At 37.3% G+C, this 27,574-nt stretch overlaps 2 protein-coding genes across 3 annotated transcripts in view; one reads left to right on the top strand and one right to left on the bottom strand.

The window, feature by feature from the left end:
• On the bottom strand, positions 1 to 27,325 carry LOC134844588 (uncharacterized). Its single transcript, XM_063861334.1, has 3 exons — positions 27,091 to 27,325; positions 2,452 to 2,639; positions 1 to 568 (listed from the first exon to the last, which is right to left on the bottom strand). Exons 1-3 carry the CDS (start codon positions 27,317 to 27,319, stop codon positions 32 to 34), a joined length of 954 nt encoding a protein of 317 aa, XP_063717404.1. The 5' UTR covers positions 27,320 to 27,325; the 3' UTR covers positions 1 to 31.
• The window catches only part of LOC134843757 (exportin-T-like), a 551,312-nt gene that overhangs the window by 440,067 nt on the left and 83,671 nt on the right, over positions 1 to 27,574 (top strand). The gene's annotated exons all lie outside the window — the stretch shown is intronic.

Here is a 27,574-nt window from a genome sequence, read left to right on the forward strand (position 1 = left end):
TCCAAAGTAAATTACCAAAATATATTCTCAATCAATACGTGCTATCCAAAGATTGGCATGAATCGGAATCAAGATTTATATTTTTTGGAGTTTCTTTTTCGTTTTTTCTTTGATCTTCACTGTCTAAACTCCCTTCACTCGAATAATCCTGGTCGTCCTGTTCAACTTGACTTTGACCTCTAGATCGTGACCTTGACCTTGACCTCATTTGAGTTTTCGGACGCCCTGGTGACTCATCTGCAGTTAGACTGCCTTTCGAACTGGTTGGGTCACTGAAGGTCAGTGAAGTTTGAGACAATGTATGGGTTGATTGTTCATTTATAAAAGGAGCTCCACCTTTTCTTTTAGCTGGCTTGTTGTTATTTACTTTTTCATCTTGTTTGTTTTTGTGCTCCATCTCGTCTTGTTTGTTGTTCTCCGTTTTGGATTTCGTGCATGTTTCTCGTGGCTTAATGTTGAGCTCAGCTAACTGATATCCGTTCTCTCCGAATATCTTTTTCTCCAGCACTAAGTTGGAGCATTTACAGGGGCAGTAGTTGAAGTTAAACATGGCTCCCTTGTGCATCACCTGTTCAAAAAAAACGGATCTGCTTAACAATCTCAAAATTTGTATTAAAACTATAATGAAACTGAGAAACTCGTTTCAATCAGAAATTGGGGGCTTATGAAACGAAACCTAATTCTTTCTCAAAAATTCAGCTTGGAATATTTTCTTGGATTTCAATTTAAAAATTTAATAATTTCAGAGCATAGTTTGATATAAACTGTAACTTTCAAGTCAGTGGGTCTTGATTACGTGGACCAATCATTCCATAGGGTCAGCAACTCGCTATTTTTCCTCCCTTTCTGATTTTTTTTGGAAAAAATGGGGCCACGTGGTCTGATAACAAAAAGATAGTCTGAAGAAACAAGTTAGGGAAACCAAACAAGGCAAACATGGACAGAAGAAATTTTGAAGAACGTTTTTGTGACAACGACCGATTTCTATGAAATCTTTTTCCATTGTGTTTTTTCGACTTTTTCACGGTTCAATTTTGGTGTTCTCCATTTAACTTAATTTTTCTGTCGTCTTACTCCAACTTTTTCCATTCTCTCTTTCTCCGATAGCCACACTAATGTACACACAAAAGCAAGCCGTTTTTGACAAAATTCCCGGGGTGCCCACCATGGAAGATAATGCGCAACCATACACATCCATGCATGATTTGTATGGAAAATGACCAATCATACGTGGCACATGCATTTGTTTCATAAACCCTCAAAATAGCTTTTGAACCGATTAAAATAGTGAAAAAATGGTTTATCCTCCTTATGAAAACTGTTGTTAAGATATCAAAACATTTTCACCATGCATATCATACGTCGCAACATATATGGTGCTACGTATGGAAGAGATTTTTCACAATTTTTTTTCACTGGAAAACCAAGAAAATAGAAGTTAAATGAAAAAGTTACTGAGAAAAAGTATCTTTAGTACACGAAACGCTTTTATTAGATTCTTTTCTTTTCACCATGCAAACCAAACGTCGGACCATAAATGGCGCTATTTATGGAAACGATATTTCCATACAAAAACAACTTTAATAGAGCAGGCATTAGCACAACCAAAATTGACAAAATTTTGTAATTTTCGAGGTTTATTTGCTTTTTCAAATTTTGAGGGGGTAAGCTGAGAACATAATTTTGGGGAATAAAATGCGTGAAGATTGGTGAAAAATGTTTTATTTTCTATTTTTTTAAATATTTTTTTTCATTCCGGAGCAAAGCTTTATTTGGTAAATCTTGAAATGAGTTACAAACAAAACTTTGTTTTAAACAGAACGTGTGCGATTACCACAAGATATTTTATAATTTGGATTTTTTTCAATAGTAATTCAATTAAAAAACTTAAAACAATATTTCCAAAGAAGAAAAGTTTTAAAAGAAACATTGAAAAATTAACCAAACTTAATGTATTCTGTTGCCCTTTCGTTTTTTTTTCTTACAAACTTTAGGGAGTGAAGTGAGGTTCAATTGTTTATTTGAAACAATCGCCTTTTGAGGTGAATAATGGTTTAAAAAAATATTGATCATTTGAGGTTTTTTTTTAACTTTCATCAACTTGAAAGCAAACCTTATCCTGTTATCAGATATTTTTGAGAAGGCAAGCTCAAATCTCACAACAGAGTTTGTTTTGGTTTTGGAAATCAAAATTGTTAGTGCTTTTTTCTATAAAAAAAACCAAAGCAAATTTTTAAAAACTGAATATCTGAATCTTAAATACACACCTTTTTGTTATTGGATCGAGGAACTCGACCTGTATTTCAGCTATCAAAATTGAGGCAAATGCCAATTATAAATCAATTGTCGAGAAAACATATGACTCAAGCTGAAATGAGTCGAAACATGCCCATTTATGGTACGTCAAAAAAGTTGAACTAAGAATAAGAAGTGTTTTGTAGTTGCTGTTACCCTGTGTGAGTATTTGGAGTTTTTGCAGAAGTAGTGTCTGTTGTAGAAAGTGGCTGCTTGTTGGACAGGGAGGAAGTCCAAGAGTGCATTGGCAGTCTGCATCACTCTCGCTTCGCTCTGCTCTCTCGCCCCCTTCACCTTCTCCTTCTTGTACACATACTCACACTCTGTCCTCCTCACAGGCATACCTACATGGAGAGAGAGAGGGGGCTGCAGTGTAGATTACTTTTATACAGTAACGTGCTCAGGGGGCGTCGGGTTTCGACCCCCTCCACCCAATTCTGGGTGCCAAATTTTTCTAAAGCCCCCCTTTGTTATAATTTTAAGCCATTCATTTTTTTACTTATCAAACTCAAAAATTTTTTAAAGGCGCCATTGGCGCCAATATGGATAATTTTGAGGGAGGAGCGCAGCAAAAATACGCAATTTTTTGGTCAAATTTTTCCAAAAAGTGCCTAAAACGCCTTTTTTGACCTGTTTTTATATAAAAAAAATTGCATGCGGCGCCCAAAATTATTGTCAAAATAGGATCGCTCAGAAAGCGAAATAGTTCGATTTTAAAAATAACCGCCACTGATAATATACATTTGATTGCGCCACTGCTTATATAAATATGATTGCGTACACTTTTTCGAGGGTCATTAAGTATACTTAAAGAATTTTCATTTTGGCTGAGCTATCCCAGTCAAAATGGGTTAAGTTAGTAGCCTATCCTTCAGTTTTTCGAATCAAAACTGCTCTATGCTTAAGAATTTAGCTCTATGTTTAAACTCGATTGTGATTGGCTGAGTATTCCAAGACAACCCGGCACGAGTTCCGATGCTAATTTTTTGAATTTGTCGGTCGTGGAAATGTTAATTCCGCCATCGAAAATTCATAGTCTGGACAGGGTTTTAAGTCGCGGAAAATTCTGGAAATAGCGCATCTCGGTCAAGACGGTAGAAAAATAAGTTGCGGCGGTCGATTATTTCAACTGCGTCGAACTCTTTCTAAATGTTTTTCTCCAGTTGTTTTTCCCCAATTGCTGCTGATTTTTCTTCAGTCATGCCGATAGCTTTTTTTTGGTCGCGCCGGTCGCGGGCAAATTGCCTCGGTCCGCAAAGTCTAGAAGTTCCAAATGTTGGTCGCGGCGGTCTCAATATATCCAATTTCAATCGCAGCAGTCCGGAAATCAAAAATTGGGTCGCGACCGTCTGATCATAAAACCACAACCCCGACACAGGAAGTTAACATCCTCTACACTAAATTGCTGATTTGGTTCCTTAAAATTTGAACACGTGTAATGGCTAAACTACCACGAACGAATAAATCAATGATGTATGCTGGAGACGGTGTGTAATATATAGGTCATACTTAATGAAAAACAGTCACATTTTCAACTCCTCGACAAATCAGATCATGAAAACCCCGAATCGTTTTTGAAAGCTTATAAGTAGTATTGTATCGTGTCCCGGATCCTAAGGGGGGGGGGGGGGGGGTCCTTCCTAAGGGGGGGGTCCTCACGTAAAGCAAAATCCTAGGAAAGGGGTCCTTAATTTTTTGGAGGACCCTCATCCTAGGATTTTGTAAACGAAAGAGATTTTCCACCCAAAAAGCAGAAGACCCCCTACTTAGGATCTTGCTAAGTTTAGCTTAACAACAAGGGACACGATACAAAAATCTTTCTAATTCCAAATTTTGGGGTCCTAATTATTGGTCCTGATTAATTATATGAATCATATTAATTGTTATGCTTGTTTAGGGTAAATGAACTTTCGACCTAGTTGAAATTTGTTAGTGAACGGGGAATTGACTTTTATGGTATATAATAAAAATTCGCCGGCCATTTTGGCAGCGTAGCTTAACTGTTGGCAGCAGTAAACTAATTCCTTAACTTAACCTAAATTTTATGGTGAAAAGGCAGTAAATTGAAATTACTCTCAAAAGGCGGCGGCCGTTTCTGGGCAAAATATACCAAATGATAAAATTGTCAAATTTTGAAATAAGAAAAATGAAATTAGAGGGAACTTGGTGTACTGAAGATATTGATAATGAACATTTACAATTAAGAGTGTTTTCAACCGCAGAAAAAAACTCATTTTTCAAATTATGTAATGAACGCTACGTCGTCTTCCTCGAAAGGGCAAAGGAAATTTCAAAGAAAGAATACGAGTTGATTTTCAAAGAACAATTTTATTTGAGTGAGCTTCAACAAATCTCTTGGTGCATTTCTACAAAACAAAAGTATGGCACTGTGAGCGATTTGAATATTGCTGATTATGAAAACGTTTTCGACTATTCGTTTGACTTTAACTCATTATGGGTTGATAAAGACTTGGAGAGAAAAATCCGTCTATGTTTCAACAAGCTATCAAAATACAAAAAACTTCCGGTGGTTTATTTAATTATTTACCACCGTTATCTTAATGAGTCTAAATGGTATTTGCAAGGTCACTTTTATTTCCACTGGCTTGAAATTCAGCAGGTTGGAGAGGTGTTGGAAAAAATAAATAATGAAATTGCAAAAAAGCAGAGTAACTCCTATTGATTTGAAAATAATTCACGAAATTTATACGTCTTTGAAACAAACTTATCCTGATAATTCTAACCGACGCAACTATTTTCTAGCTGCATGTTCTCTGTTTTTTGTTAGTTCTGATAACCTTAACTACGACATTTTAATTAAGTTGAGACCTTATGGTGGCTTGATTGGTATTGATAACTCTTCCTTGGACAAATATTTGAAAAATTCCAAAATTTTACGATTGCACGCTATTTTGCACGATGCGGCCGGATTTATACACGAATTTTATCAACAGGGTCCCACGTACTGTTACATGTTGCCCTGGAACTGTAACAACAGCTTATTGGGACATTTGAGTGGAATAGCGTTCTGCCTTTTCATTAAGTTGAAAAAACCAGAAGTTTATCATTTACTAGAATGCTAGGCGAGAGATCAGTTGTGCTTGACGTGGAAGGCTTTCGTTACAAGAAAAACGCCTTTGTGGTTAAAGAATTAGCAATAACAACTTCAGACTACAGCGATCGACTCATTTTCCTACCTCCAGTGAATTTCAATATACTACCAAAGCTTGAACAAAAAGCTTACAACTGGTTAACTAATTATTTACACGGTCTCCATTGGGAAAACGGTGATTATCTTTATATAAACTTGAATCAAATACTTCAGAGTTTTGTGCTGAGAAATCCTGGTGCCGTTTTTTACGCTAAAGGAAAAGAAAAGACAGAATTTTTGGCCAAGTACTTGGACCGAAAGATTGAAAACCTAGATGATTTGGGCTGTCCTCGGGTTGAAAACTTATATTTTAAAAATTATCCAAGTTGCAATAAACATATTCCACATTACAACTCCAGGAATCATTGTGCCTTGAAGAAAACCAAGGTTTTTTATGATTGGTTGAAAAATGAACAACAGCGAGAGATCAGCGAAAGTGGAGACATACCTATCACAAAATTCAATGCTTTGTGCGTGGATGACTCCAGAGGGTGATATTAAAATTTCATTAACGAGAATAGAGCGTATTGATTGCAGTGGCCAAATTGTTCAGAGGAAGGAGCAAATAATAATTTCCGAAGAAGAGTTGTCTACGTTGAAGAGGTTTTTTCCAGTTATTGATCAATTTGTATACTTCCAGAGATTCAAGTTTATCAGAAATGTTAGCCAGCAAGCGAGGAGTATGTCTTCCCGAACTAGTCTTAGTACCCAAACGTCAGCCAGGAGTTCAGATGGATCTAAACAGCAGTGAATTGCCAGATGAGATTAAGACGATTGTGAAAGAGGATACTGTGAAGAAAATAATGTACTACAAAAAAACCGCAAATATCCCAGCAAACTTTGTTTTAGAAATGCATGACATAAATGATAGAGATTTCACACATTTTTTACTGTTCTCAAAAGTAATTTAATTTTTTACAAGCTTCATTCGCAGAGAGAAAAAGTCTAACGCAGTCTGTAGAATAAATAGTTTCTCAAATGTCAGAAGCAACAACAGCAGTAGATGAACCTGACGCAACATTAGTAACAGAGTTTGTTTATAACGAGACAAACAGTGAAAAAAAATCATGGAAGTTTTGTAACAATGTAACTTTGCCAAGGTCTGAAGTAGTTTTTGTTGCGCAAATGGTAGTAATTCTAATTTTACTAACTTTCTGCATTCTCAAACTTTCTTTCACTAAATTAAGTTGCGAAGAAACGTCAGTTTGGTTCTCGATTTTATCAGGCTTGGTTGGTTACGTACTACCAAACCCAAGAATATGAATAAAGTGATTGATACCTCGACAAGAATTTTTATGGCGATAGTGGGACCTTCAGGATCCGGGAAAACTGAGTTAATTTTGAAACTTCTGATGGGAAATACTTTTTACCCTAAATTTGGAACCGTTCTATATCTTTACAAAGAGATGCAACCTGCATTCTCAGAAAAAGTGTCTTCTCGCGAAGTGAATATGGAGTTCATGAAATTCGACGGATTCGAATCTGTGAGAAAATTAGAAAATGTTCTTCTAGTTTTCGATGATTCATGTGAAGACATCTATAATGACAAGGAATTTGTTAGGTTAGCGACAGCGGGTAGACATAGAGGGATAGATGTAATATATGTTAAGCATAACTTGTTTCAACAAAGTCGATGGTCGCGTACGATTGATTTGAACACTTCACACATCATTCTGTTCAAATCGCCTCGCGACGTTCAGCAACTAGATCTATTAGGAAGACAATTGAATGTATCAAAATTTTTGAGAAACTGTTACGAATTAGCTACCAGAGACTCTTTTGGACATCTTCTAATCGACTTGGACCCCCGTACATCAGATTGTTTGAGATATTGTTCAAATATCACACCACCTGGGCCAACAGTTTTTTATTTACCCTTATCTGAAGCAGAAACTACTCCAATCACAAATGAAAAAGAAAAACTTATCTATTCTGCGGCATATGGTACAACTGAAACCTGACCAGCTAAGAAGATTAATTAGAAAAACTTCAAATCGTGAGATCATAACACTTGTTTGTGAATGTTTGCTCAATGTAGTCAATGGAAACGTACCCGTTAAAATCGCAAACATCGAACGATTCGAGACATTATACAAATACTTATTAACTCCAAAAACCAGTGTTGTCAAAAAACGTGCGATTATTTTGAGTAAAGAAGGCTTCCATTTAGTTCGACAAATACTTTATTTTTGTTACAAGTACCTCACAACTTAATGATGACTGCTGAAGAATTCATTCTAATTCCGAAACATTTATATGTTAAAGAGCAGCCACATGCTGCACGTGTTCTTCATGATAATAATATTAAACATAAAAATGCTCAACTGTCCTATCTTAACCGGCTTAGACCCCAATTACCTCCACAAACTAGTAAGACTACTGCAACGAAGGAAACATTTACGGATAATGTTGAGCCCCAACAAGAACAGCTTAAACTGTTAACGGACGATGAAGAAGTACCGGTCGAACGTGTTAAAGACGAAAAACTAGAAGAGAAACACAATAGACAGACCGAAAGCATTTTAGGACAGTTACAAGTTTTAGAAGACAAAAAATTTGTTAGAGCAAAAACCGTACTTGAAATTATAGAAAATTCAGAAAGAGTAACCATAAACCATGACAATGAGGTGATATATGTAGATAAAGTACCAACAGGACTTAAAGCTACAATATTTTTATACGACATACAACAACCAACGAAAAAACTACACAATCCGGCGTTCATTAACATTTTAACTGCCCTCAACTTGAATGAAAACCTGGTAATAAATCGAAATGCCAAACACGCGGTTCAGTCAGCGTCTTTTAACGCTCAAGAGAAACGAGAACCCGAACCCTCAAGAACCCGCTCAACATCGCCCACTTGGCAGGAAAAAAGTAGTGCAAACCTTAAGAGAAGTAAAAAACACAAACGAAAAAGTCTCAGCGGTAATAGAAAAACCCAAAATCAAAAACGTGAAAAAGAGTCAGAAGAAGGCTCTGACTCATACGGAACGCCCCATAACGATTCAGATTCTCCAACGTCAGAAAAGACGAAGGCGCAAACAAAACAATGGGAAAATTACCAAGATTGAAGAAAAATTGTTGAAAACTAAATACAGTGACAAAGGTCCCGCGTTATTTGGTAGTGTGAACAACTTGATAAAAGCAAGCAATTTGTCGCGAAAGAAAGTTAAACATTTCCTTCATACTGAACCTGCTTACACAAAATATCGAACTGTGATCCGAAAAACGCCGCGACTCAAGGTCATAGTTTACGATATCGACGAAATCTGGTCATTAGATCTGGCCTTTGTTGATAAACTTGCCCAGTACAACCATGATGTTAAGTATCTGCTTGTTGCAGTTGACTGCATGTCCCGCTATCTCAGAGTGCAACCCTTGAAATCAAAGTATGCTACTACAACAGCAGAAGCGTTCAAACTAATGATAACGACAAAACAACCGGAAAAAGTATGGGTGGACAAGGGCACAGAGTTTAAAGGGTCCTTCGAAGCATTATGTAAAAAGAAAGGCATAAACACATATAGCACAGAGAGCGAGAAAAAGTCCGCATTCGCTGAGAGAAATATCCGTTCCTTGAAAAATCTTATTTATAAGTACTTGGAGGATAAATGGACTTACTCATACATTGACAAATTGCAAGATTTTGTCAATGCAATTAATTCGAGAACAAATCGTGTCACAAATCTTGCACCAAATAAAGTAACTAAAAAAGATGTTCCTCGCCTGATTTCATTAAGAGCAGAACAGTCTTTGAAGTTAGTTCGACGTCCAAAGCTTTATGTTGGTGATTATGTTAGACTTGCCAAAGTAGACATACGTTTTCGCAAGGGTTACAAACAATCGTTCACCGATGAAGTGTTTGAAGTTTTTGACATACCAACACGAAATCCCCCAACATACAATTTGATTGATTCTAACAGAGAACCGATTGAGGGAAAATTTTACGAGTCTGAACTGATTCGCGTTCTGGAGAAGGACAATCATGACTGAGGGCACTTCCGACAGTCTTTTCACCCATAATGTTCCCCCTTCCTTCACAATTACCCTAGTTTCATCTGCATCAATGAACGTTTTTAAGGATAACACTCTGGCCAACTTCAAAAATCTCCTGAGTGAAGAAATAAATTTGCAAGGTGAATGGAGAGTAGCAGTTACAGAAATTACCTTCCCTACTCAGATAAACAACGTAACTGACAACAACATTGTGTACTACAAAAAAGATCGGGTTATAGCAAGCATGAAAGTTGAGAAAGACAAGATCTCCAGACCTTACCTTGGAGAAACAGCAAAATTAACAAAAGGAGAATATACGAGCATTGATCAAATACTGGACGAGATTCGTCGAAAGACAGAATTAGAGAAATTGGATTACGTAATAGATCCAATAACCAAACATCTTTCCTTATGGCTGCATTATTGGGAAGGTATAACTTTTTCAAGCCCGCAAATTCCTAGTCTACTTGGATTCAAAGGCGTCAGAGATGGAACTGGTTATCATATAGGTTACAAACAAGGAAGCACGAAACATAGCACATTCTCTACCCAAGATCTTATTGCTGACTATCCCGTTGATGTATGCGCTGGTACTCAGCTTATGTTTATTTATCTGGACATAATTCATTATCAAATAGTCGGAGACACAAAAGCACCCCTTTTACGAGTCATTGATACAAATCGTCGAGTGAAAAACGGTTACGCATGTACAATTGAACCGAATCATCGTAAAGTGTTTAGTAATTTGGATTTTAAAAAACTTTTGGTCAATAATATTTCCAATATTTCTGTGAACTTGCGCACAGAAACTGGAGGACTTGTTCCTTTCGCTGGAGGGGGAAAAGTTGTTCTGACTTTGAAATTTCAAAAGTTTAGCAATTGATCAAAATGGATTCATATTACCACAACCAAGCAAACCTACCACATTTCTCGGGGCATTATAGACAACGAGGCAGTGGCTTCGGTGCATTAGCCTTGGGAATAGGAAGAGTCGCACTTCCACTGGCTCGAAAATTTGTGATACCCGCGGCTAAAAAATTCGGAAAAGAACTACTTCTTCAGGCAGCTCCAGAACTGATAGAAGTTGCAACAAAAAGAAAAAGTCCTAAGCAGGCACTCAAAAGCACCGTTAGAAAAACAATCAAAAAGCAAGTAGGAGGAGGAAGTAGATCTCGGAAAAGTCATCCGAAAAGAACGACGGCGTTTAAACGAAAAACGAGACGCGTCATTCCCAGAAAACGAACTGCACAGAGAAGTCGCTCCGATTTCTTTACAAGGGTTAAAAATGATTTCTAATTTAATCCCGAGTGAAGCAACTCACAGCTCCTTGGACTTATTTGAGAAACCGCCTTTGCTTGTCACTTTTGAAAATGCATTCACCCAAAAAATTGGACCTTCCTACTCCCCTGATGGTCCTATGCTAGAGTTTGAAGTACTCGGCGACAGAAATAATTTCATCGATCTTCAACGTACTCGTTTGGAAATAGTTGCACGAATTGTTCGAAGCAATGGAAACGTGCTTCGAACACATGCTACAGAGGCGGCAAACAGAGATACGCCGTATTTTGTTAACAATCCTTTATCTTCATTATTTTCTGAGTGTACACTGTCTCTGAATGGTGAAAAAATATCAACTACCAATGCTAATTTTGCCCATAAAAGCTTTATTGAGACCGAGTTTTCATACGGTAATGATGCCAAGAAAACATGGTTGGCTTGTCAAGGTTATTATTATGAAGAAAATCCATCAGCCATTGACGGTGCTGGAAGGAGAGCTGATGATGTTACGGAGCGTAAAGGTCTCGTTGCGGCCTCGAGCGAGCTGAAGCTATTTGGTAAAATTGCTTGCGATTTTTTGTCGTGTGACAAGCATCTACTTAGCGGTGTGACAATAAGATTGTCTCTTAGACGTTCTCCTAATGATTTTGTTGTCATATCTGAAGATGCAGCTAAACACTACAAGGTCCAAATAATCGAAGCTAACCTCTATGTCAGAAAGATGACTGTGACTGACTATGTTCTCTCATCAATAGAAAAAACTTTGTTGAAGAACCCGGCAATTTACAATTACATCGAAGTAGTACCAAAAACGTTTCTCGCAACTGCAGGAGTACAAAGCTGGCGACAAGAGGATGTTTTTGCAAAAGAACCTGTTCGAAGAATGATAGTAGCAATGAGCATAAACGAAGCATATTTGGGTACTAATAGAACAAACCCTTTTCATTACCAGAAATTTGGGTTGAATGAGATCATTGTTTACAGAAACGGTCTACCCATTGCCGGAACTCCCATCTCAACATCAGACAATAAAAGAATTTATTACAATACGCTTGAGGCTCTTGATTTTGTTTTAAACACTAGTCATGGAATCAGTCTCGCTAATTATGATAATCATTATATTATGGCTTTTGATCTCACGTCTACTCAGGAGGCTTCACACGATTTTATTCATCCTGAATTGACCAATTGCACTATTTCGCTCGAACTCAAGTTTGACGCAGGTCTCGCTAATAACGTCGAGTTATTGTTTATGGGAGAGCGTGCATCAACAGTTTATGTGCGTTCAGATAGAAAAATTACCAAAAACACTCTTATGACCTAAGATAGACATGGATAATCTTCAACTAGTAGAAATTATTAACCGTTGTAAACATTTGAAACATCGCTTTAGAGGTGTTTTTCCGGCAGATTTGCCATGCTCTTCAGTACTGAAAAACGATAATACGTTCATGATTATGAATGCCTCACCATCGGATCAACCTGGAACCCACTGGTTGCTTTTTGCTCAAGCTGGAGGACAGATATTCTTCGCAGATCCTCTAGGTAAACGATTATGTGATTATCCCCTCGTGTACAAGAATATGCGACGAACAATTCACGAGGGAAATCAGCTACTGTTGAAAAAACCAATACAATCAGCTGATTCAGTGTTATGCGGACTTTATTGTATTTATGTTGCTCATGTTATAATTACAAACAAATTTCCAATAGGTTTCAAACTTAATGATCATGATTTGATAAGATTTGCCAAACATATGTTATTCTAAATTAATTTATTGATGTTTTTGTAAAATTTATAAATTCGTTTTTTTTTTTTCAATTCATTCTTATTAACAACAAAGTTTTTTTCTGCAAGTTTATGTGAACCGCGAAAAGTTTCATATCAAGTCCTTCGAATTATTAAGGCATGGCCGTTTGGTTTAAGGGGCAATAGCTAACCCGGCGTTGCTCGTCGCTACGCTCCTCGGGAACGCCTCCCGCTTGTGTAGTAACAATTTTTTTTTTTTTTTTTTGGTATACAAGAGCGAAAGAAAACCAATATTTAAAACTTGAATTTCTTCTCCATGATAAATTTCACAAACAAAGTGTTTGAATCAATTTCCATACAACCATACCCACTTAAAATTATGTCAATTATTTTAGAAAACTCAGCAGCGTTTTCACCATTCAAAATATTAGTAAAGCGTTCAATTGTTACGTTAGTAATCAGGTCAGTTTGAGTTTGAACAGATTTAGTCTGCGAGCCGAAGCAAACTTGAGGCAATCGTCTGCGAACTGGAACACCACTAACATCTAAGTTGTTGATAGAGTTATAATTCACAGCTATTTTCAGTTTTTCCATCAGAGGGCCAGACAATTCATAGTTGGAGCAACCCAAAATTAAATATTTGAATGTAGAGAGAAGACAAGGAACAACGAAGGCTTTTGAAGTCATCTTGTTAAGTAAATCGGTAGACTCTTTCGTAAATTCGACCAGCACATGATAATGTTTTTCGTTGTCAATCGAATGGTTGCAAAAATCTAATTTATTCGAATGGGAGGATACTGCAAAATTTGCTTTTGAAGCGAAGCCTGAAAAGTTGGGTTCATGATTCAGGATGAAAAATTTGTAATTTTTACGGAATTGTTTGAAATAATCAGGGGATTGCTCATACATTGCTTCAACCATTGCTTTGAAGTTTCAATCGAATAACGAGTTGATAATGTTACACAACCCGACAGTTATCATCGTTTTCACTTTCGCATTCCTTTTCAGAGCATGAAGATTTTTTAGATTTGTTTCGCTTTTTTCTAAGTTTTTCAGTCACGTCGCAGTTTTTTGCTTTCGTCAACCTTTTAATTTTTGTGTAATTGTCCGCCAAGGACTCGAATTCACCAGTTGACAAAGTTATTCCTTGTCGATACTTAAAAGTTCCCTCTTCGTCTTTTTTGTACAATTTGATAGTTATGTAAGTACCGGTCTGTGCGAATGTTTTTGCACCGACTCTAACTAAACGTTTATCATTCGAAGATATATCCCTAAAATCATCGAAATAGTCTACATCCGTGTCAAGAGAAGCGTACATTATAAATGAATAACAACCAACTGGTTTTTAGTGTGGAACGTTGAAGAATGACTGATCACAGTATACGAGACAGATCATGCGCTCCCAAAGTAAAAATTTAGGTGATAAAGTTTACGAGCGCCCTAAGCCATATTGATAAGACTTAATCACCAAGGATATAATTTCCTTAACGATAAACCTCTTTTTATATGGGTATTTAGTTACTTTTTCCCCCGGCTATACTCTAAAAATCTTCTAGTGTTATTTATTGTGACGGTTATTTTAATGACTGTTATGAATCATGGTAATGAATTTCTAACAGCATAACAATGAATGTCTGGCAAACTATCATGAAAACTTGATTTTGAGTGCTTTCGCCCGTAGCCACTATAATAAAGCTGTCACATAAATCTAAAAAATCGGGTTTTCACATTCATTCCTAACATGACCTCAGGCGTCATGCTTAAAAGAATGAATAAAATTTGATAGCCTCGCCTAAAAAGTTATTAGCTTTGACCTAATTGAACTATGCCACCCTTTTCCTGATCTCATTTTCATTAATAAACTTTTCATACTTTTCATTCTCTCAATTTCATTTCGGTAGTTCAGTCATTTCATTTTAACAAAACTTTAAACCTCTTCAAGTCATGACTAGTCCTTTACAAATAATCTCAGTGTCTGATCGAGAAAGAACCATTATCTACCAAACATACACGAGAGAGTCGATTGCAGTCATCCATCAACAGAAAGAGAGAGTCTCTCCGTCTACAGCAAGTCCGTTCAATGACTTGGCTCCCCGAAAAAACGACGAGAATCAAAACGAGGAATGGACTACAAAAAGTCATATCATGCTACCAAACTACCTCCTTGATCACATCGATCTACTTAGACAGAATCGAAAACGAATGTACGAGAGTTGCACTATTCACGAGAGCTATCCGGCATTAGAAAAGACGGAGATAAACGACACAACCTCGCTCGAGCAGTCTCCAAGAAAAATTCTCTTCGCGTATGACTGCGAGTCAATGCCGTTGTATGAAAATCAGGAGGGATGTATTCGTGACTATGCAGAGCGCGAAGCGTACTGGGATATTCCGACAGCAATGTCTCCCGAGTCGTTTGTTAGGGGACCAGTTTCAACTCCAGAACAATCAACTTCCTATTCGGATGCTCGGGTTTCATCTAGTGCGGAGACAATTGATCTAGTCACCCCAGATCTCATTCAAGGCACTCCTCCAAATGCAGCTTGCTATGCGCCAAAAAAGAGAAAACTACAGTTTCGAGGTTTCTAATAACTTAAACAAAAAACTTTCCTTCTTTTGTTTCAAATATTATTCCAAGGTTTTATATTTTCATTTTTGTTTGATTTGACTTCTAAGCTGTTTTAACATTACTGTGTGTATATTTTTTGTCTCAGTTTTTATTTTGCTTAATAGATCAATTAAAGTTTGCCCCGTAAAGTTTTCAGCAAAATCTTAGAGAAAAACTAGAAAAAAATCAGAAATCGAGAATAATTTTACGCTAAAATTGTTGTTTGAGAAAGAATGAGAGAGAGAGAGAGAGAGAGAGAGAGAGATAAATACACTTGCTCACTAGTGAACCCCATTTGGAATATCCTTTTCGGGATATTGCTTTCTTTTCAAAAGAAAGATAAATATGGAAGGGTCCAACATTTTCTTGTTGGTAGTCCAACCATATTTATTTGGCTTTTTTATCAAACACTCTCTGTCCTCTCTCTCTCATCATACTTTGTGCCCGGTGGGGTTAGCCAGGTCTTACGCAAAGTAACAGAGAGTGTTTTAAGCCATAAATCTGCATTATATTACATTCATATACATGTTTTGGGTGAAAAACGGACAATTTTTTGGTAAAAATGTGAAAAAAAAAAAATTATGTTTTTTTTTCGAAAAATGAACATGACCCTTAACCCTGCTCAGAAATTCATGGCAAATTGATTGAGGGTAGTTTCAATGGATTTGGAGAGAAAAAAAATTTTTTCCCAATTTTTTTTTCAATATTTTCACAAAAATCAGATTTTCTCAAAAAATCACAACTTTTCAGGCGTCTACTCTCATTGATTGGGCTATAATTGTTTTTTTTTGAATTTCTACGCTTGTCCTAATTACGTATCAGATAGCTCCTAAAAATTTCAAACCACATTCACTTGAATTTAAAACGAACGAATAATTCAAGCTAAAAATGAAGGAAAAAAGAAGTTAAAAAATTATGTTTTTTAAATTTCGAACTTGACCAGTAGAACTGTGCTCGAGGTCCCACAAAACTTACTGGTTTTTTTGTTGATAGATTTAAAAGACCCTTTTTTAAACATTACTTTTCCTTTTTTCACAACATAAAAAATTTGAGGTTTTCCTTTATTTTGAAAAAAAAAATTTCACTTGAAATTACAGAACGGGAGGCGTTCCCGAGGAGCGTAGCGACGAGCAACGCCGGGTTAGCTATTGCCCCTTAAACCAAACGGCCATGCCTTAATATTTCGAAGGACATGATATGAAATGTTTCACGGGACACCGAATGACATGAAGGAAACTTTGATTCCGATATCTTTTACACATTCAAATGACAATCTATGCTTATCATGCATCGGTAACTATCAAGGTGTCAAATTTGCAAAATTTTCATTTTTTAAGTTTACTATTTTTTCAACTTAATTAGTTAGTTGAGGGCTTTACTTTCTGAATACTTTTATCTCATAAATCTACTTTTTATTATACCTATTTACGCAAACCAAGAAGTGGGCTTGAAATCATTAGGAAATTACTGTTTCACGGTTAAAATTAGTCAGAAAAAGTTTTAGGCTCTATCTGAATCATTCTAAGCATTAAATTTTGTAATTTAGTGCTGAAATGTTAATTGAAAGTCTAAACCAGTCGCCTAAAAAAAGCCAAAATTTTATCGCTAACCCTTAAAATTAACAGCAAAAGTTTGAGGCTGTAAATGAATCAGTTTTTAGTATACAAAACCCCTCCACTTGAGCAGAGTGATGAGACATATAGAGCTTAAAGCTAGAATAAACCCTGTTTTTGGAAAGGAAAAGACTTATTGCCAAGACGGCGAAGTATAACTCTCGTTAATGGCTTCTACTTGCCCTTACCCGCAAAGTTTTTTGGTGCTAGTCACTTCTCGCTTTTGCTTTTCCATAACCAGTTCTACTTGAAATTCTCCTAAATTTTCTTGAAATTTTCCTGAATTACTTCAGTAACTTCAACAAACAATGCCGAACTCTACTTCTATCGCGACACCTGTTCCTTGCCAGCAGTGCGGAAAAATACTGAGCTCTAAAAGGAACTTGAGAAGACATGAGCAAAAAGTTCACAAGATCCTTCCTCCCCCTCCTCCTCAAACTGTTTGCGATGAGTGTCTAGAGTCATTCGAGAGTTTGTCGGAAGCCCGAGAGCACGTCGAGCTGGTACATGACATGACTTCGAATAGTCATTGTATCTATTGCCATACAATATTTCTCACCGCGGAAAGCTATGGACAACACTTGCTGAAGAAGCACGCATTGCCTGTTTGGGACGGCATTGAGACGACGTGTTCCGCTGCCCCAACGGAAAGCGCGTTCAGAGGCAAATTGCGTCGATACGATCTCAAAGTTGGTGAAAAAGAAATGGATTTGCTTCAAGTCATGATGCAAAACAAGGAGGAAATAGATGCTCTTATACTGGAAAGGGTCAAAGAGGGTCCGAACAAGGTGCAATTCCATGTGGAAGTGGGAATGATCAAAATTCCCACTGTGCAAGACGGGGACAGTGGAAACTTCGAAAGGACCATGCTGTTTCTGAACACTAAGACATTGACAGTGTACTTCGAGGGAATAGCTGGGGTTCAATTCTTGGAACTGATTGAACATATGGTCAACCAAGTCAATTCGTTCTCTTCTCATGGTAGCGGATGGATTATTGACAGAATTGAAAAATTGCAAATCAGTTTCGCGGCCTTCTCACCAATAAGAGCAGGATCCTACCTCGAGCTACCTGATGCACTCAGCGCAGCATCTACTCTGCTCACAAATATCAACACTAAAGATGATGACCGTTGCTTTCTCTACTCCTTTGTTGCCGCATATCACAATGTGAATGAGCCGGCCCTCTACCCCACATCTAGACGGTGGCTGGAGAAAAACAAAGTCTCAACCTACAATCTCGACAAAGAAGGAATTGTGAAAATCAATGGGGAATACGAAATGCCAATGGGTCTGATGGATATGGACAGATTTGAAAAGTTGAACAATTGTCAAATCAACGTCTTCCGGTAAGCAAATTCTAATTTCCTTCTAAAAATTTTAAAATTCCTTCAATAATGTTCTTCACCTATTCAAACACCCTTTTTATTTCATTTCAAACCTAGGTATAAAAATTATTTTTCTGTTCAGGTACAACGATGGCGAATTGTTGCCCATAAGAGTATCGAGCAGATTCACTACTAGCCTGATTGTGGACTTGTTGCTGCTGACAGATGGATCAAAATATCACTATGTGTTGATAAGTGATCTCCAGAAACTGGTCGAGTACGTGCGGCACAAAGTGCACCGATTTCAATCTGAGATTTGTCGCAAATGTTTCCACACATGCGCTTCATTCGAAACTTTGAGAAGGTTACTTGCCGTGAGAAGACATCAAGAACTGTGCTACCAAGACGAAGATGTCGTCATAACAATGCCCAAGCCGGGAAAAGATGACCACAAGTTCAAAAACTTAACAGCTCGTTGGTACGTACCCAGAGTAATCTACTTTGATTTGGAGTCACTGCTCTTACCAGTATACGGACCGCAACCTGATCCGCGAAAATCTAGCACGCAAACAATTGAAATCCATCAACCGTGCGGCTACGCGTTAGCAGTAATCGAATTTGGGAAAAAAGACCTGTTAAAGTTTGAGCTTAAAAGAGGACCGAATGTGATGGAAGAGCTAATTAGCTCCCTTGAATCGTTAGCGAGACAAATTTACGTAGAAAAAAGGAAATATTACACTTTCACTGGTATAACAGACCAGGAACGGGAAGATGCTACAATTTGTTGGATATGCGAGAATGATTTTTCCGACAATGATCAAGTGGTACTTGATCATTGCCATTACACCAACAAGTTTCTGGGTTGGGCACACAATGAGTGTAACGTTAATAGAAAAACAACAAATTACATTCCAGTGGTAGCTCATAATTTGTCAAATTATGATTTACACTTTATAATCAAAGCGCTGGCAAAAAGCGATTCGGAAAACACTTTTTCCGTAATACCCGCATCTGAAGAAAAATATATATCCTTGACAATCTCAGTCTACATAAAAACGTACACGGACAAAAACGGAAAAATCAAAAAACTCTACGAAAATCTGAGATTCATCGATTCGTATAGGTTCATGCTGGCATCGTTGGCAAAACTTGTCGATAATTTGCCCAACGAAAAGTTTTTTCTGCTGGAGAACTATTTTGAAAAACTCGGCCACTCACGTGAAAAAGTCAGTCTGTTGAAACAGAAAGGGCATTACCCCTACTCATACTTCAACTCATTCGAAAAATTCCGAGAAACTCGCCTTCCCCCACGAGCAATGTGGAAAAATAGTCTAACAGGAGGGGATGTGAGTGTTTCAAGAAGCGAGTACAATCATGCCCTTAAAGTTTTCACCGAACTGAAGTGTGGCTCACTTGGTGATTACCACGACTTGTACTTGACTACAGATGTGCTATTGCTTGCTTCCGTTTTCGAAGCTTTTCGTGAAGTTTGCTATCAAACATACGGGCTGGATTGCGCCTGTTACTTCACGGCAAGTAACCTTTCCGGGGACGCCTTTCTAAAAGTTTGTAAGCCCGAACTGAAACTCTTAACGGACCGTGAACATCTAGACCTTGTGCAGCGAATGATACGAGGAGGCATGTCGTCGATTTACGCGCGCCGATTTTACAAAGCAAACAATAAATACCTCGACGATTTTTCGCCCTCAGAACCATCAAGCTACATCCTCAATATTGATGCAAACAATTTGTACGGGGGGATAATGAAACACTGCCCTTTGCCCTTAAACGATTTTTCAATAGTTGAAAAAAGTCTGGCAGACATACTGCTCACCAGCGAAACATCAGAATGGGGTTATATAGTTGAAGTCAATTTAACCATACCCGAAGAGCTTCACGACTTCTTTGCTGATTACCCCCTTGCCCCCTCTCGTGAAGTAGTGGACATCGGTGCAATGAGCAACGAGCAAGTCGACATGTTGGGAAAATTGGGAATCACCACACTGCCAAAAGTGCCAAAGCTTCTACAGACCTTGCATCCTAAAGAAGGTTATGTTTTGCACTACCTTACCCTAAAATTGTACCATGAGCTAGGAATGAAAATAACTCACCTCGGAAAAGTTCTTCAGTTCCGCCAAAGTCACTGGATGGCACCCTTTGTCGACCTCAACACCCGCCTACGAAAAGCCGCGGTAAATAAATTCCAGGAGAACTTCTACAAGCTAATTGTTAATTCAGCTTTCGGTAAGACAATGGAGTCTAAGTTAGGAAGAAAGAAGCTGGAGATTGTAAGGAATGAGAGAGAACTTTTACAAAAAACAGCTCTGAGCACAATGAAAAGCTTTCAAATCATTGACGATCAATTAGCCACAATTAGCTTTTCAGTAACAAAAATATTGTGGGATAAACCTATGATAGTTGGTGCGACCATCCTAGACCTCGCCAAGCGTTTCATGTTTCAGTTTCACTATCAAAAAATGAAACCAAATCTAAACTTGGAACTCCTTTACTCCGACACGGATAGTTTTATTTACGCCATAAAAACTGATGACGTTTACCGAGACTTGGAGAAAATAAAAGCTGATTTCGACTTTTCAAATTACGATAAGGACCATTTCTTGTTCGAGGATACCAACAAGAAAGTTGTGCTGAAGTTCAAAGACGAGACTGGTGGGAAGCCGATCAGAGAATTCATCGCCCTAAAACCGAAACTATATTCGGTCGTCCTTAATGGTAAATAAAATTTAAGCCACCCTTCCACCCCCCATTCCTACCTTTTACAGAACAAAAATACCACCACCAACCTACCTACACCCCTTAATTTGTTGCATTAAACTATGGGCATTTAGCTGATTTAGGCAACATTATACAATGTTGCCTAAACGTTGATTTATCTGACAACATATTCCCTCTTGTTTCCTCTTTTTTAATCATAATTTAGAGTCTTCTGCTCTTTTTTGGTAAAATGAATCAAATTTTGTTCGGTATAAATTGAGTTGCTGAAGTGAAATGAAGCTATCCCCAACGTTGTAGAAAAGAATAATAATTTTGCTATTGTTTAGAAGGCACTCAAAAATTGAGTGCCAAAGGAATTAAACGGAGTGCACAGAGAGAACTGGTCCACCAAACCTTCAGGGACACATTATTCACTGGAAAAACAATGAGAGTATACAACTATAATATAGTTTCGAAAGGTCACACCAATATGACAGTGAAACAAAACAAACTTGCATTATCACCATTCGACTCAAAACGTTTTCTACTTTTCGACGGAATTTCGACAGTGCCCTTTGGCCATAAAGCCGCTGAAGAAAATGCTTTTCTAGAAGACATTTACATGGACACCGAGTGGGCCAACTCATACAATGAAACTGATAACAGTTCTCCCGATTTTACACTCCCGGATTGGGGATTTTTACAGCGGCCCTACTCAGAAGCAGAGCTGCAAGAAGAAGAAGAAGCTTCTAGTAGCCGAGTCCGTGAACGTCCCCCTATAAAAAACCCATTTATTTTATCTGAAGCTTCAGAAGAACGACCATCTAAAAAACACCGCAAAGAAAACCAAAACAATAAACATTAAAGTCTGAAACATATATTTTCAGATGATTTTTACTCTTCGTCCTTTTTATACTTCGACTTGTATATGTTTTGGTTTTTACCAATTTACAACTAATAAAATACTCGTATTGAGCTCAATCACTGTTTTAACATAAAAAGCTTCAGGCAAATAAACTAGTAGACACAAACCAAGTGTTAATTCAAACAAATGTGTGAAATCCTTAGGCTTGTTTTGAATAATAAACTTTAATAGCATGACAAATCTTTGACGAAAAGAAAGAAAGCCAGGAAATGATATCCACATGAAACTAGGACGAAAAAAGAAAAGTTCAGGAATTAGGACGATTAATTTTAATTATCGCGGGAAAAGGGACCGCTTTCAAAGGAATTAGAAGGAATTATTGTATCGCGTCCCGGTTGTTGAGCTCAGCTTAACAAGATCCTAAGGAGGGGGTCTTTTACTTTAGGGGTGGGAACTTGCGATCATTTACAAAATCCTAGGATAGGGGTCCTCCAAAAAATTAAGGACCCCTTTCCTAGGATTTTGCTTTACGTGAGGACCCCCCCCCCCCCCCTTAGGAAGGACCCCCCCCCCTTAGGATCCGGGACACGATACAATACTACTCTTATATTTTTGTACAAAACTTTTAAAATTGAATTTTAGCCTCATTGGAGTTTCATGACAAATAATCGATTAAAATGTGTTAGATAGCCATAGCCAATAATAGTTCCAGCGTATTGGATTATAATAACAGTTTTAGAACTCGGATTCAAATCCAGTAGAATCTAATTTTCAAAAAGGCCTAAATGGATTCTTTTTTTTCTAAAAAAATCATTTATAACTGGATTATTATCTGCATCTAATTTTTGCTTTTTATTTGGATTATCTGCAACTTTTTCTGAATTGCCCACGACCTACTCGATGTTTGAACCAGCTTACTTCATTCAAATGGCATCTCTTACACTCTTAACGCCTCATTTAAGCTCTTCCAGACATACCCACCACCTTACTCCTCTCACACTTACCCCATCCCTCCCATGTAAACGTAGAAGGAGATGCGTGGTGTAGAGTTTGCGATTCTACTGTCATTTTGACTAGTAGCAAATTCGCAGTGGATTTTATAACTGTGCGTTTATAGAAGTTTGTAATTGTACGGTGCGACGGTTTAATGGCCATTCAAAATTTGGAAAAAAAATCAGTTTTTAACTTCGTTTTCGATACTTTCCGAAAAACCGAAATTCAAGACTTTATGTAAACTTAGCAAAACACCCGACCCTCAAAGGCCACTACATGGTACTAATAAGAAGCTGTAAAAAGTCGGTCCACTACGAGGTAACAATTTCCTGAGATCTCGGAAAACCACACCTGTTGCCTAATTATTAAGAAAGACTTTAAAAACTTCAAGGGACCCCCTACAACACAGAAGTCGAATCTAAAAATTTTTTGAAGTCATCATCCTCCGGAACCCTAATAATGAGCCTGCAAGAAATTGGTCCACTCAGAGGTAACATCTCCACAATATCTCAAAAAGACCACAAGTTGCCATGTATTTAGATAGAGTATGAAACTTTTCACGCCCTCCAGCAACACAGTGAACGGTTTTCAAAAAATCCAAGGCCGATTTTTCGTATGACTCTTTTAAGAATTACATGCAACCTTAGAAGACCAGAAGATAACAACTTCCAGATATATAGAGCTAACACATGTTATAAGTAAAAGTCATCGTCCCAGACTTCCGAAAGTCATTTCTCGGCCCCACTGAACGCAGGGAGCCAAAGCTTCGCAATATGATAGTCAATAGCAAGATATGTCGTATGTCATACTTTGCACCAAATCTGAATGTTGAACCGGAAATTATTAGCACTTGGGAAAAACACCCGTTATATCGGAATTAGTCAATTTAGGCAAAATAATCAGCGAGGGCATATTGGTTTTATGGCTGCAATAGAAACTTAAACCCAGTCCTGAAAAATGTTCGCCACTGAGTATAACTCATCCTGCGACTCTTTCCAGTGTTATTAGACTTTGAATGGACCTTAGAAACGGGGTAATTTGGAAATGTTTAATGCGATATGGTTGAAACTTGTTGAGTAGGACCCTCTGGGATTCTGAACACAAATATGGAAAATAGACTCCTCGGATGACACCGGCGTAATTTTTAAATGACTTTTGGGCGTTTATGACCAAAATTGGATAGACCACTCCGAAATTAACACCGGAAAGTGGAGTATTTCTCAGCCCCAAATCTTTGGAAATGAGAATCAATCACCCAGTTTATATTTGGGAGGAAAGTTATCCATTGTGAACTGAAGCAGAAGCTGAAAGGGGTGTTAGTTCTGAACTGTAATATTAAAGTAGTGAAACTAATTAAAATGGACTTAGGAAATATTAGGTTCAGCAAACATTGGCATTGGCGAATTACCTTTTAATAGAAACTCAATCAGACTAAAGAATGGTAATCGCATAGAAAACACGTCGTAATAGGATTAAGGCATGGGAATTAGGTCTCAAAATAACTCTAATGAACGGGGTTTTTTACTCCGCTCCCCGGAGGTTGCTTTTTGGCTCAATTTGACCCTGAATAGGCGAATTACGTTGCCCTTATAGCTAAAAGTCGGGACTGAAATAGAGTACAGATGGGAAATTTAGATCTTTAAATTGAACAAACTACTCAGAAAAGGGTCTTCCCCTAACCTCGGGAGGTCGGACGTTAACGGAATAATTGAGTAAAAAACGTGGGAAACTGGTTAATCAACAAAGCTTAGTTTAGATGTGAAATTGGACTTGAGATTTGTAAAATTTAGTTCGAGATACCTCTGGTGAACATAAAATTCATACCTAGTGTCGCCAGGGAGAAATTTTTCTTAAGAACGTTGCGCAAGATGTACCAGAGTAAATGCCAGGACTTGTAGGGACAACCATAACTCTAACTAAAACAAAAACTGAAATAGACTAATATAGCGAAAGGGTTACGGGTAGCTTATACTTGGGCAGAACAAAATTGTATTGTGAGTGCGAAAAATTGATTCTCAATTAGTTAGAACACAAATTTTTGCGAGAAGAGAGATTACAAATTTAGTAGATATTTAATTTTCTTCAGAGTTGAAAATAGTGATTCCGGAAAATATCGATATCAGTTAAAGTACCTCAAAGGAATAGTTATCCATAAAAAAACTACTAATTTTAGCAGCTCGGACTGAGTGGTTATAGGGAAAATTGTGTGTAATTGGTTAAAAAGGTTTCTTTAGAGAAAAAATCACATAGTTGAGTTAATTGGAAGCTAAATTGCAATTAGGCAATTGTGCTGATAAACCGCGGATCTTTTCCTTTGATTAGATTAAAAGATTTTATTCTGGCTACTTAGAGACGTCTGTATTTGGTCTTCTATTATCCGAACTCAAATAGTATTGAAAAATTCTTGCGATCGTATTGAGCGAACGGGACAGGCGCAAGAGTAGTACAAAAAGGGGGCCAAAAGCACAATACAGTACAGAAAGGTTGATAGCAACTGAATCTTTTCGGGATTGTGGATAGGAGTGAATCTCAGTCGCCGCACTGAATTCACTACCCATGGAACCACTTTGCATTGTCGTTAAAAGAGAGAGAGAGAGAGAGAGAGAAAGCGCAAACATAGAGAAGCAAAACCTTTAAATCTACAAATGAGAGTAGTGGGAAGGGGGATGTTAAATAGGAAGATGGAGGGCACACTTGTGAAGTTTTGAAAAAATAGTCTCTACTTTCAACAACAGAACATAAACGACGTATCGATGCAGTTTTTAAAGCGTTTTGATGAAAAAGTTCTGTTTTTCATGTTCACTCCGTGTCTGAGCATGAGCATATGCGGGAGAGGGAGGGTTGTAAAAAGCAGCAAAGGACAAAAAGGATAAAAAAACAGCAAAAATTAAGTACGAAACTAAAAGAACGGAAGAAAAAAATGAAAAATGTGCAGAGAAAAAACAAAAAAACCAAAGTAGTTTTATCCAAAATTTCATCAATTAAACGTGTCTTTTGCAAAATGACGTTTAATTTTTGAACTTACAGTGAAAACTTTGAAAATTGCAGAGTAATTTCAGAAAAAAACTTTTAAAATCTTTCATTGTGTTTTGTTATTGATATAAAACGTTTTGTTTGCTTCAAAAATATTAACATTACAATCCATTTTGAACCAGTTTTAGGTGATTAGTTAAAACTGGCTATAAAATGAGCCCATTATCAATTAGTTATTGTCCATGGAACACCTTAGCGGGTAAGAATTACAATTAGCCGCAACGGAGTTCCATGGACAATATCTAATCGTTTATGATGTCATTCTATAGCCAATTCCTGAAAAAAAAATCTTAAGTAATTAACTAAAACTGGTTTAAAATGGTTTTTAATGTTATTGTTTTTGAAGCAAACAAAACGTTTTTTCTTACATCAATTATAAGAAAAAACATAGAAGATTTTAATAGTTTTTTAAAAAGAAGAAACGAATTATTTTGGAAAAGTTTCTATTTGAACTTAACTACTTCAGCAAAAGGTCTTTTCATTACTCATTATCAGTTCTGCTAGATAGCGTAAGCTTGCTTTCAAACTTTCCAAATTGCTAGATTGCTCTTTTATTTGAATATGGTTAAATTGGAAATCATCAAAAATGAAAAAAACTCACAAAAACCTACAAATGCCTCAAATACTACCCAATCCTGGGTCGGATTTAGGGGGAGCGGATTGGAAGCCCTCTTCCCTCGGAGATTCGATCCCCTGCCGACCTAACCAGTCCCTCCTGGTACCTTTTTGAGATATGCATTTTTTGTTGACGGACCCGAAAATTTTTGCTTAAAGTGCGTTTGGTGCTAAATATATACTAACTTGAGGGGGGAGCGCTCGCCGAAAAAACGCGTTTTTCGTCAAAATTTTCCAAAAGTTGCCTAGTACCCAATCCACGATTTCATTGAAGTGCAATTGATCAGACAAATGTCTCTTAATGAAACAACGGCACGCAAGGACCGTTCAAATTATTTGATGACTTTTTCACGTTTGTAGTCATTTATCAGTTTGGTGCCTAGTTCGAAATTGCTTTCGCCCTCTAATAGCTATGACGCGAATTGCTACAACAATATTTTTTCTGATAGAAATTTTACACCAGAATTCGTTTTCTTATAAGAATATTATAAGATTCATACAAACTCTCTGTCATCACATACAAGAAATCCTGTAAGATTTTCCCAGGACTTCGATTTCTACTAGCAATCGGGTAACCAATCCGCACGTCAATAAAACCGTAACTTAAAAAAAGGCGTTCAGTTAGGTATAATTGATACAATTTTTTCCACAAGAAGTACATAGTTCAAAGCTAGGAATGTGTTCTTTTTAAAATATAGGTTATGTTTCTAGGAAGTGAAACAAAGAAAGTGACCGCGCCCTCGCAAGCAGCGATCACGGATGATGGGCCTCGAATATCCGACTTCCCGACTTCTTACGAAGGCCTTACTTCTGCAATAGTGTTACTTTAAATGTTTGAAATTGAGTACCTGGGTTAGCAAAGCGTTGTTGTTGATATCCAGTCTTTGAGTGATAGCGACAACCAGACACTAAGTCATCATTCTGGAATGCATGTATGGCTGGCCGTCTGTATCCAGATCCTCCTCGCTCGTCGAAACTGCTGTGGAGACTCTGTCGATTGAGATAGTCCTGCACTTTAATGTCTACTATCTTCCTCACTCTCTCCGTCTCTCGCTCCGACCATTTGTTCCAATTCATCGTTTTTTTTTTGTTTATGGGGGATTTCTGGTTCATTATCCATGCATTCTCCCCAAATGGAAAACTTGATTATGCATCGAATGGGAAAAATATAAGATCATTTAGACAAAAAAATTACAAAAAATACGTCTAAAAAATACCGAATAAGTTTAACTGGATATCCATTTCAAAAAAATATCGAAAAGTCGGTCCACTACGAGGTAACAATTTCTTGAGATCTCGGAAAAACCACACTTGTTGCCTAATTATTAAAAA

This window comes from Symsagittifera roscoffensis, chromosome 4 (assembly GCF_963678635.1).
Source record: "Symsagittifera roscoffensis chromosome 4, txSymRosc1.1, whole genome shotgun sequence".
Taxonomy (NCBI): Eukaryota; Metazoa; Xenacoelomorpha; order Acoela; family Convolutidae; genus Symsagittifera; species Symsagittifera roscoffensis.

What these genes read in the sequence shown, in the direction of transcription:
- LOC134844588 (XM_063861334.1), bottom strand. Translation starts at nt 27,319, where the DNA reads ATGAATTGGAACAAATGGTCGGAGCGAGAGACGGAGAGAGTGAGGAAG. An exon ending in ACAACGCTTTGCTAACCCAG is followed by an intron (nt 2,640 to 27,090) that starts GTACTCAATTTC and finishes CTCTCCATGTAG; the next exon opens with GTATGCCTGTGAGGAGGACA. An exon ending in ACTCCAAATACTCACACAGG is followed by an intron (nt 569 to 2,451) that starts GTAACAGCAACT and finishes TTTTTTGAACAG; the next exon opens with GTGATGCACAAGGGAGCCAT.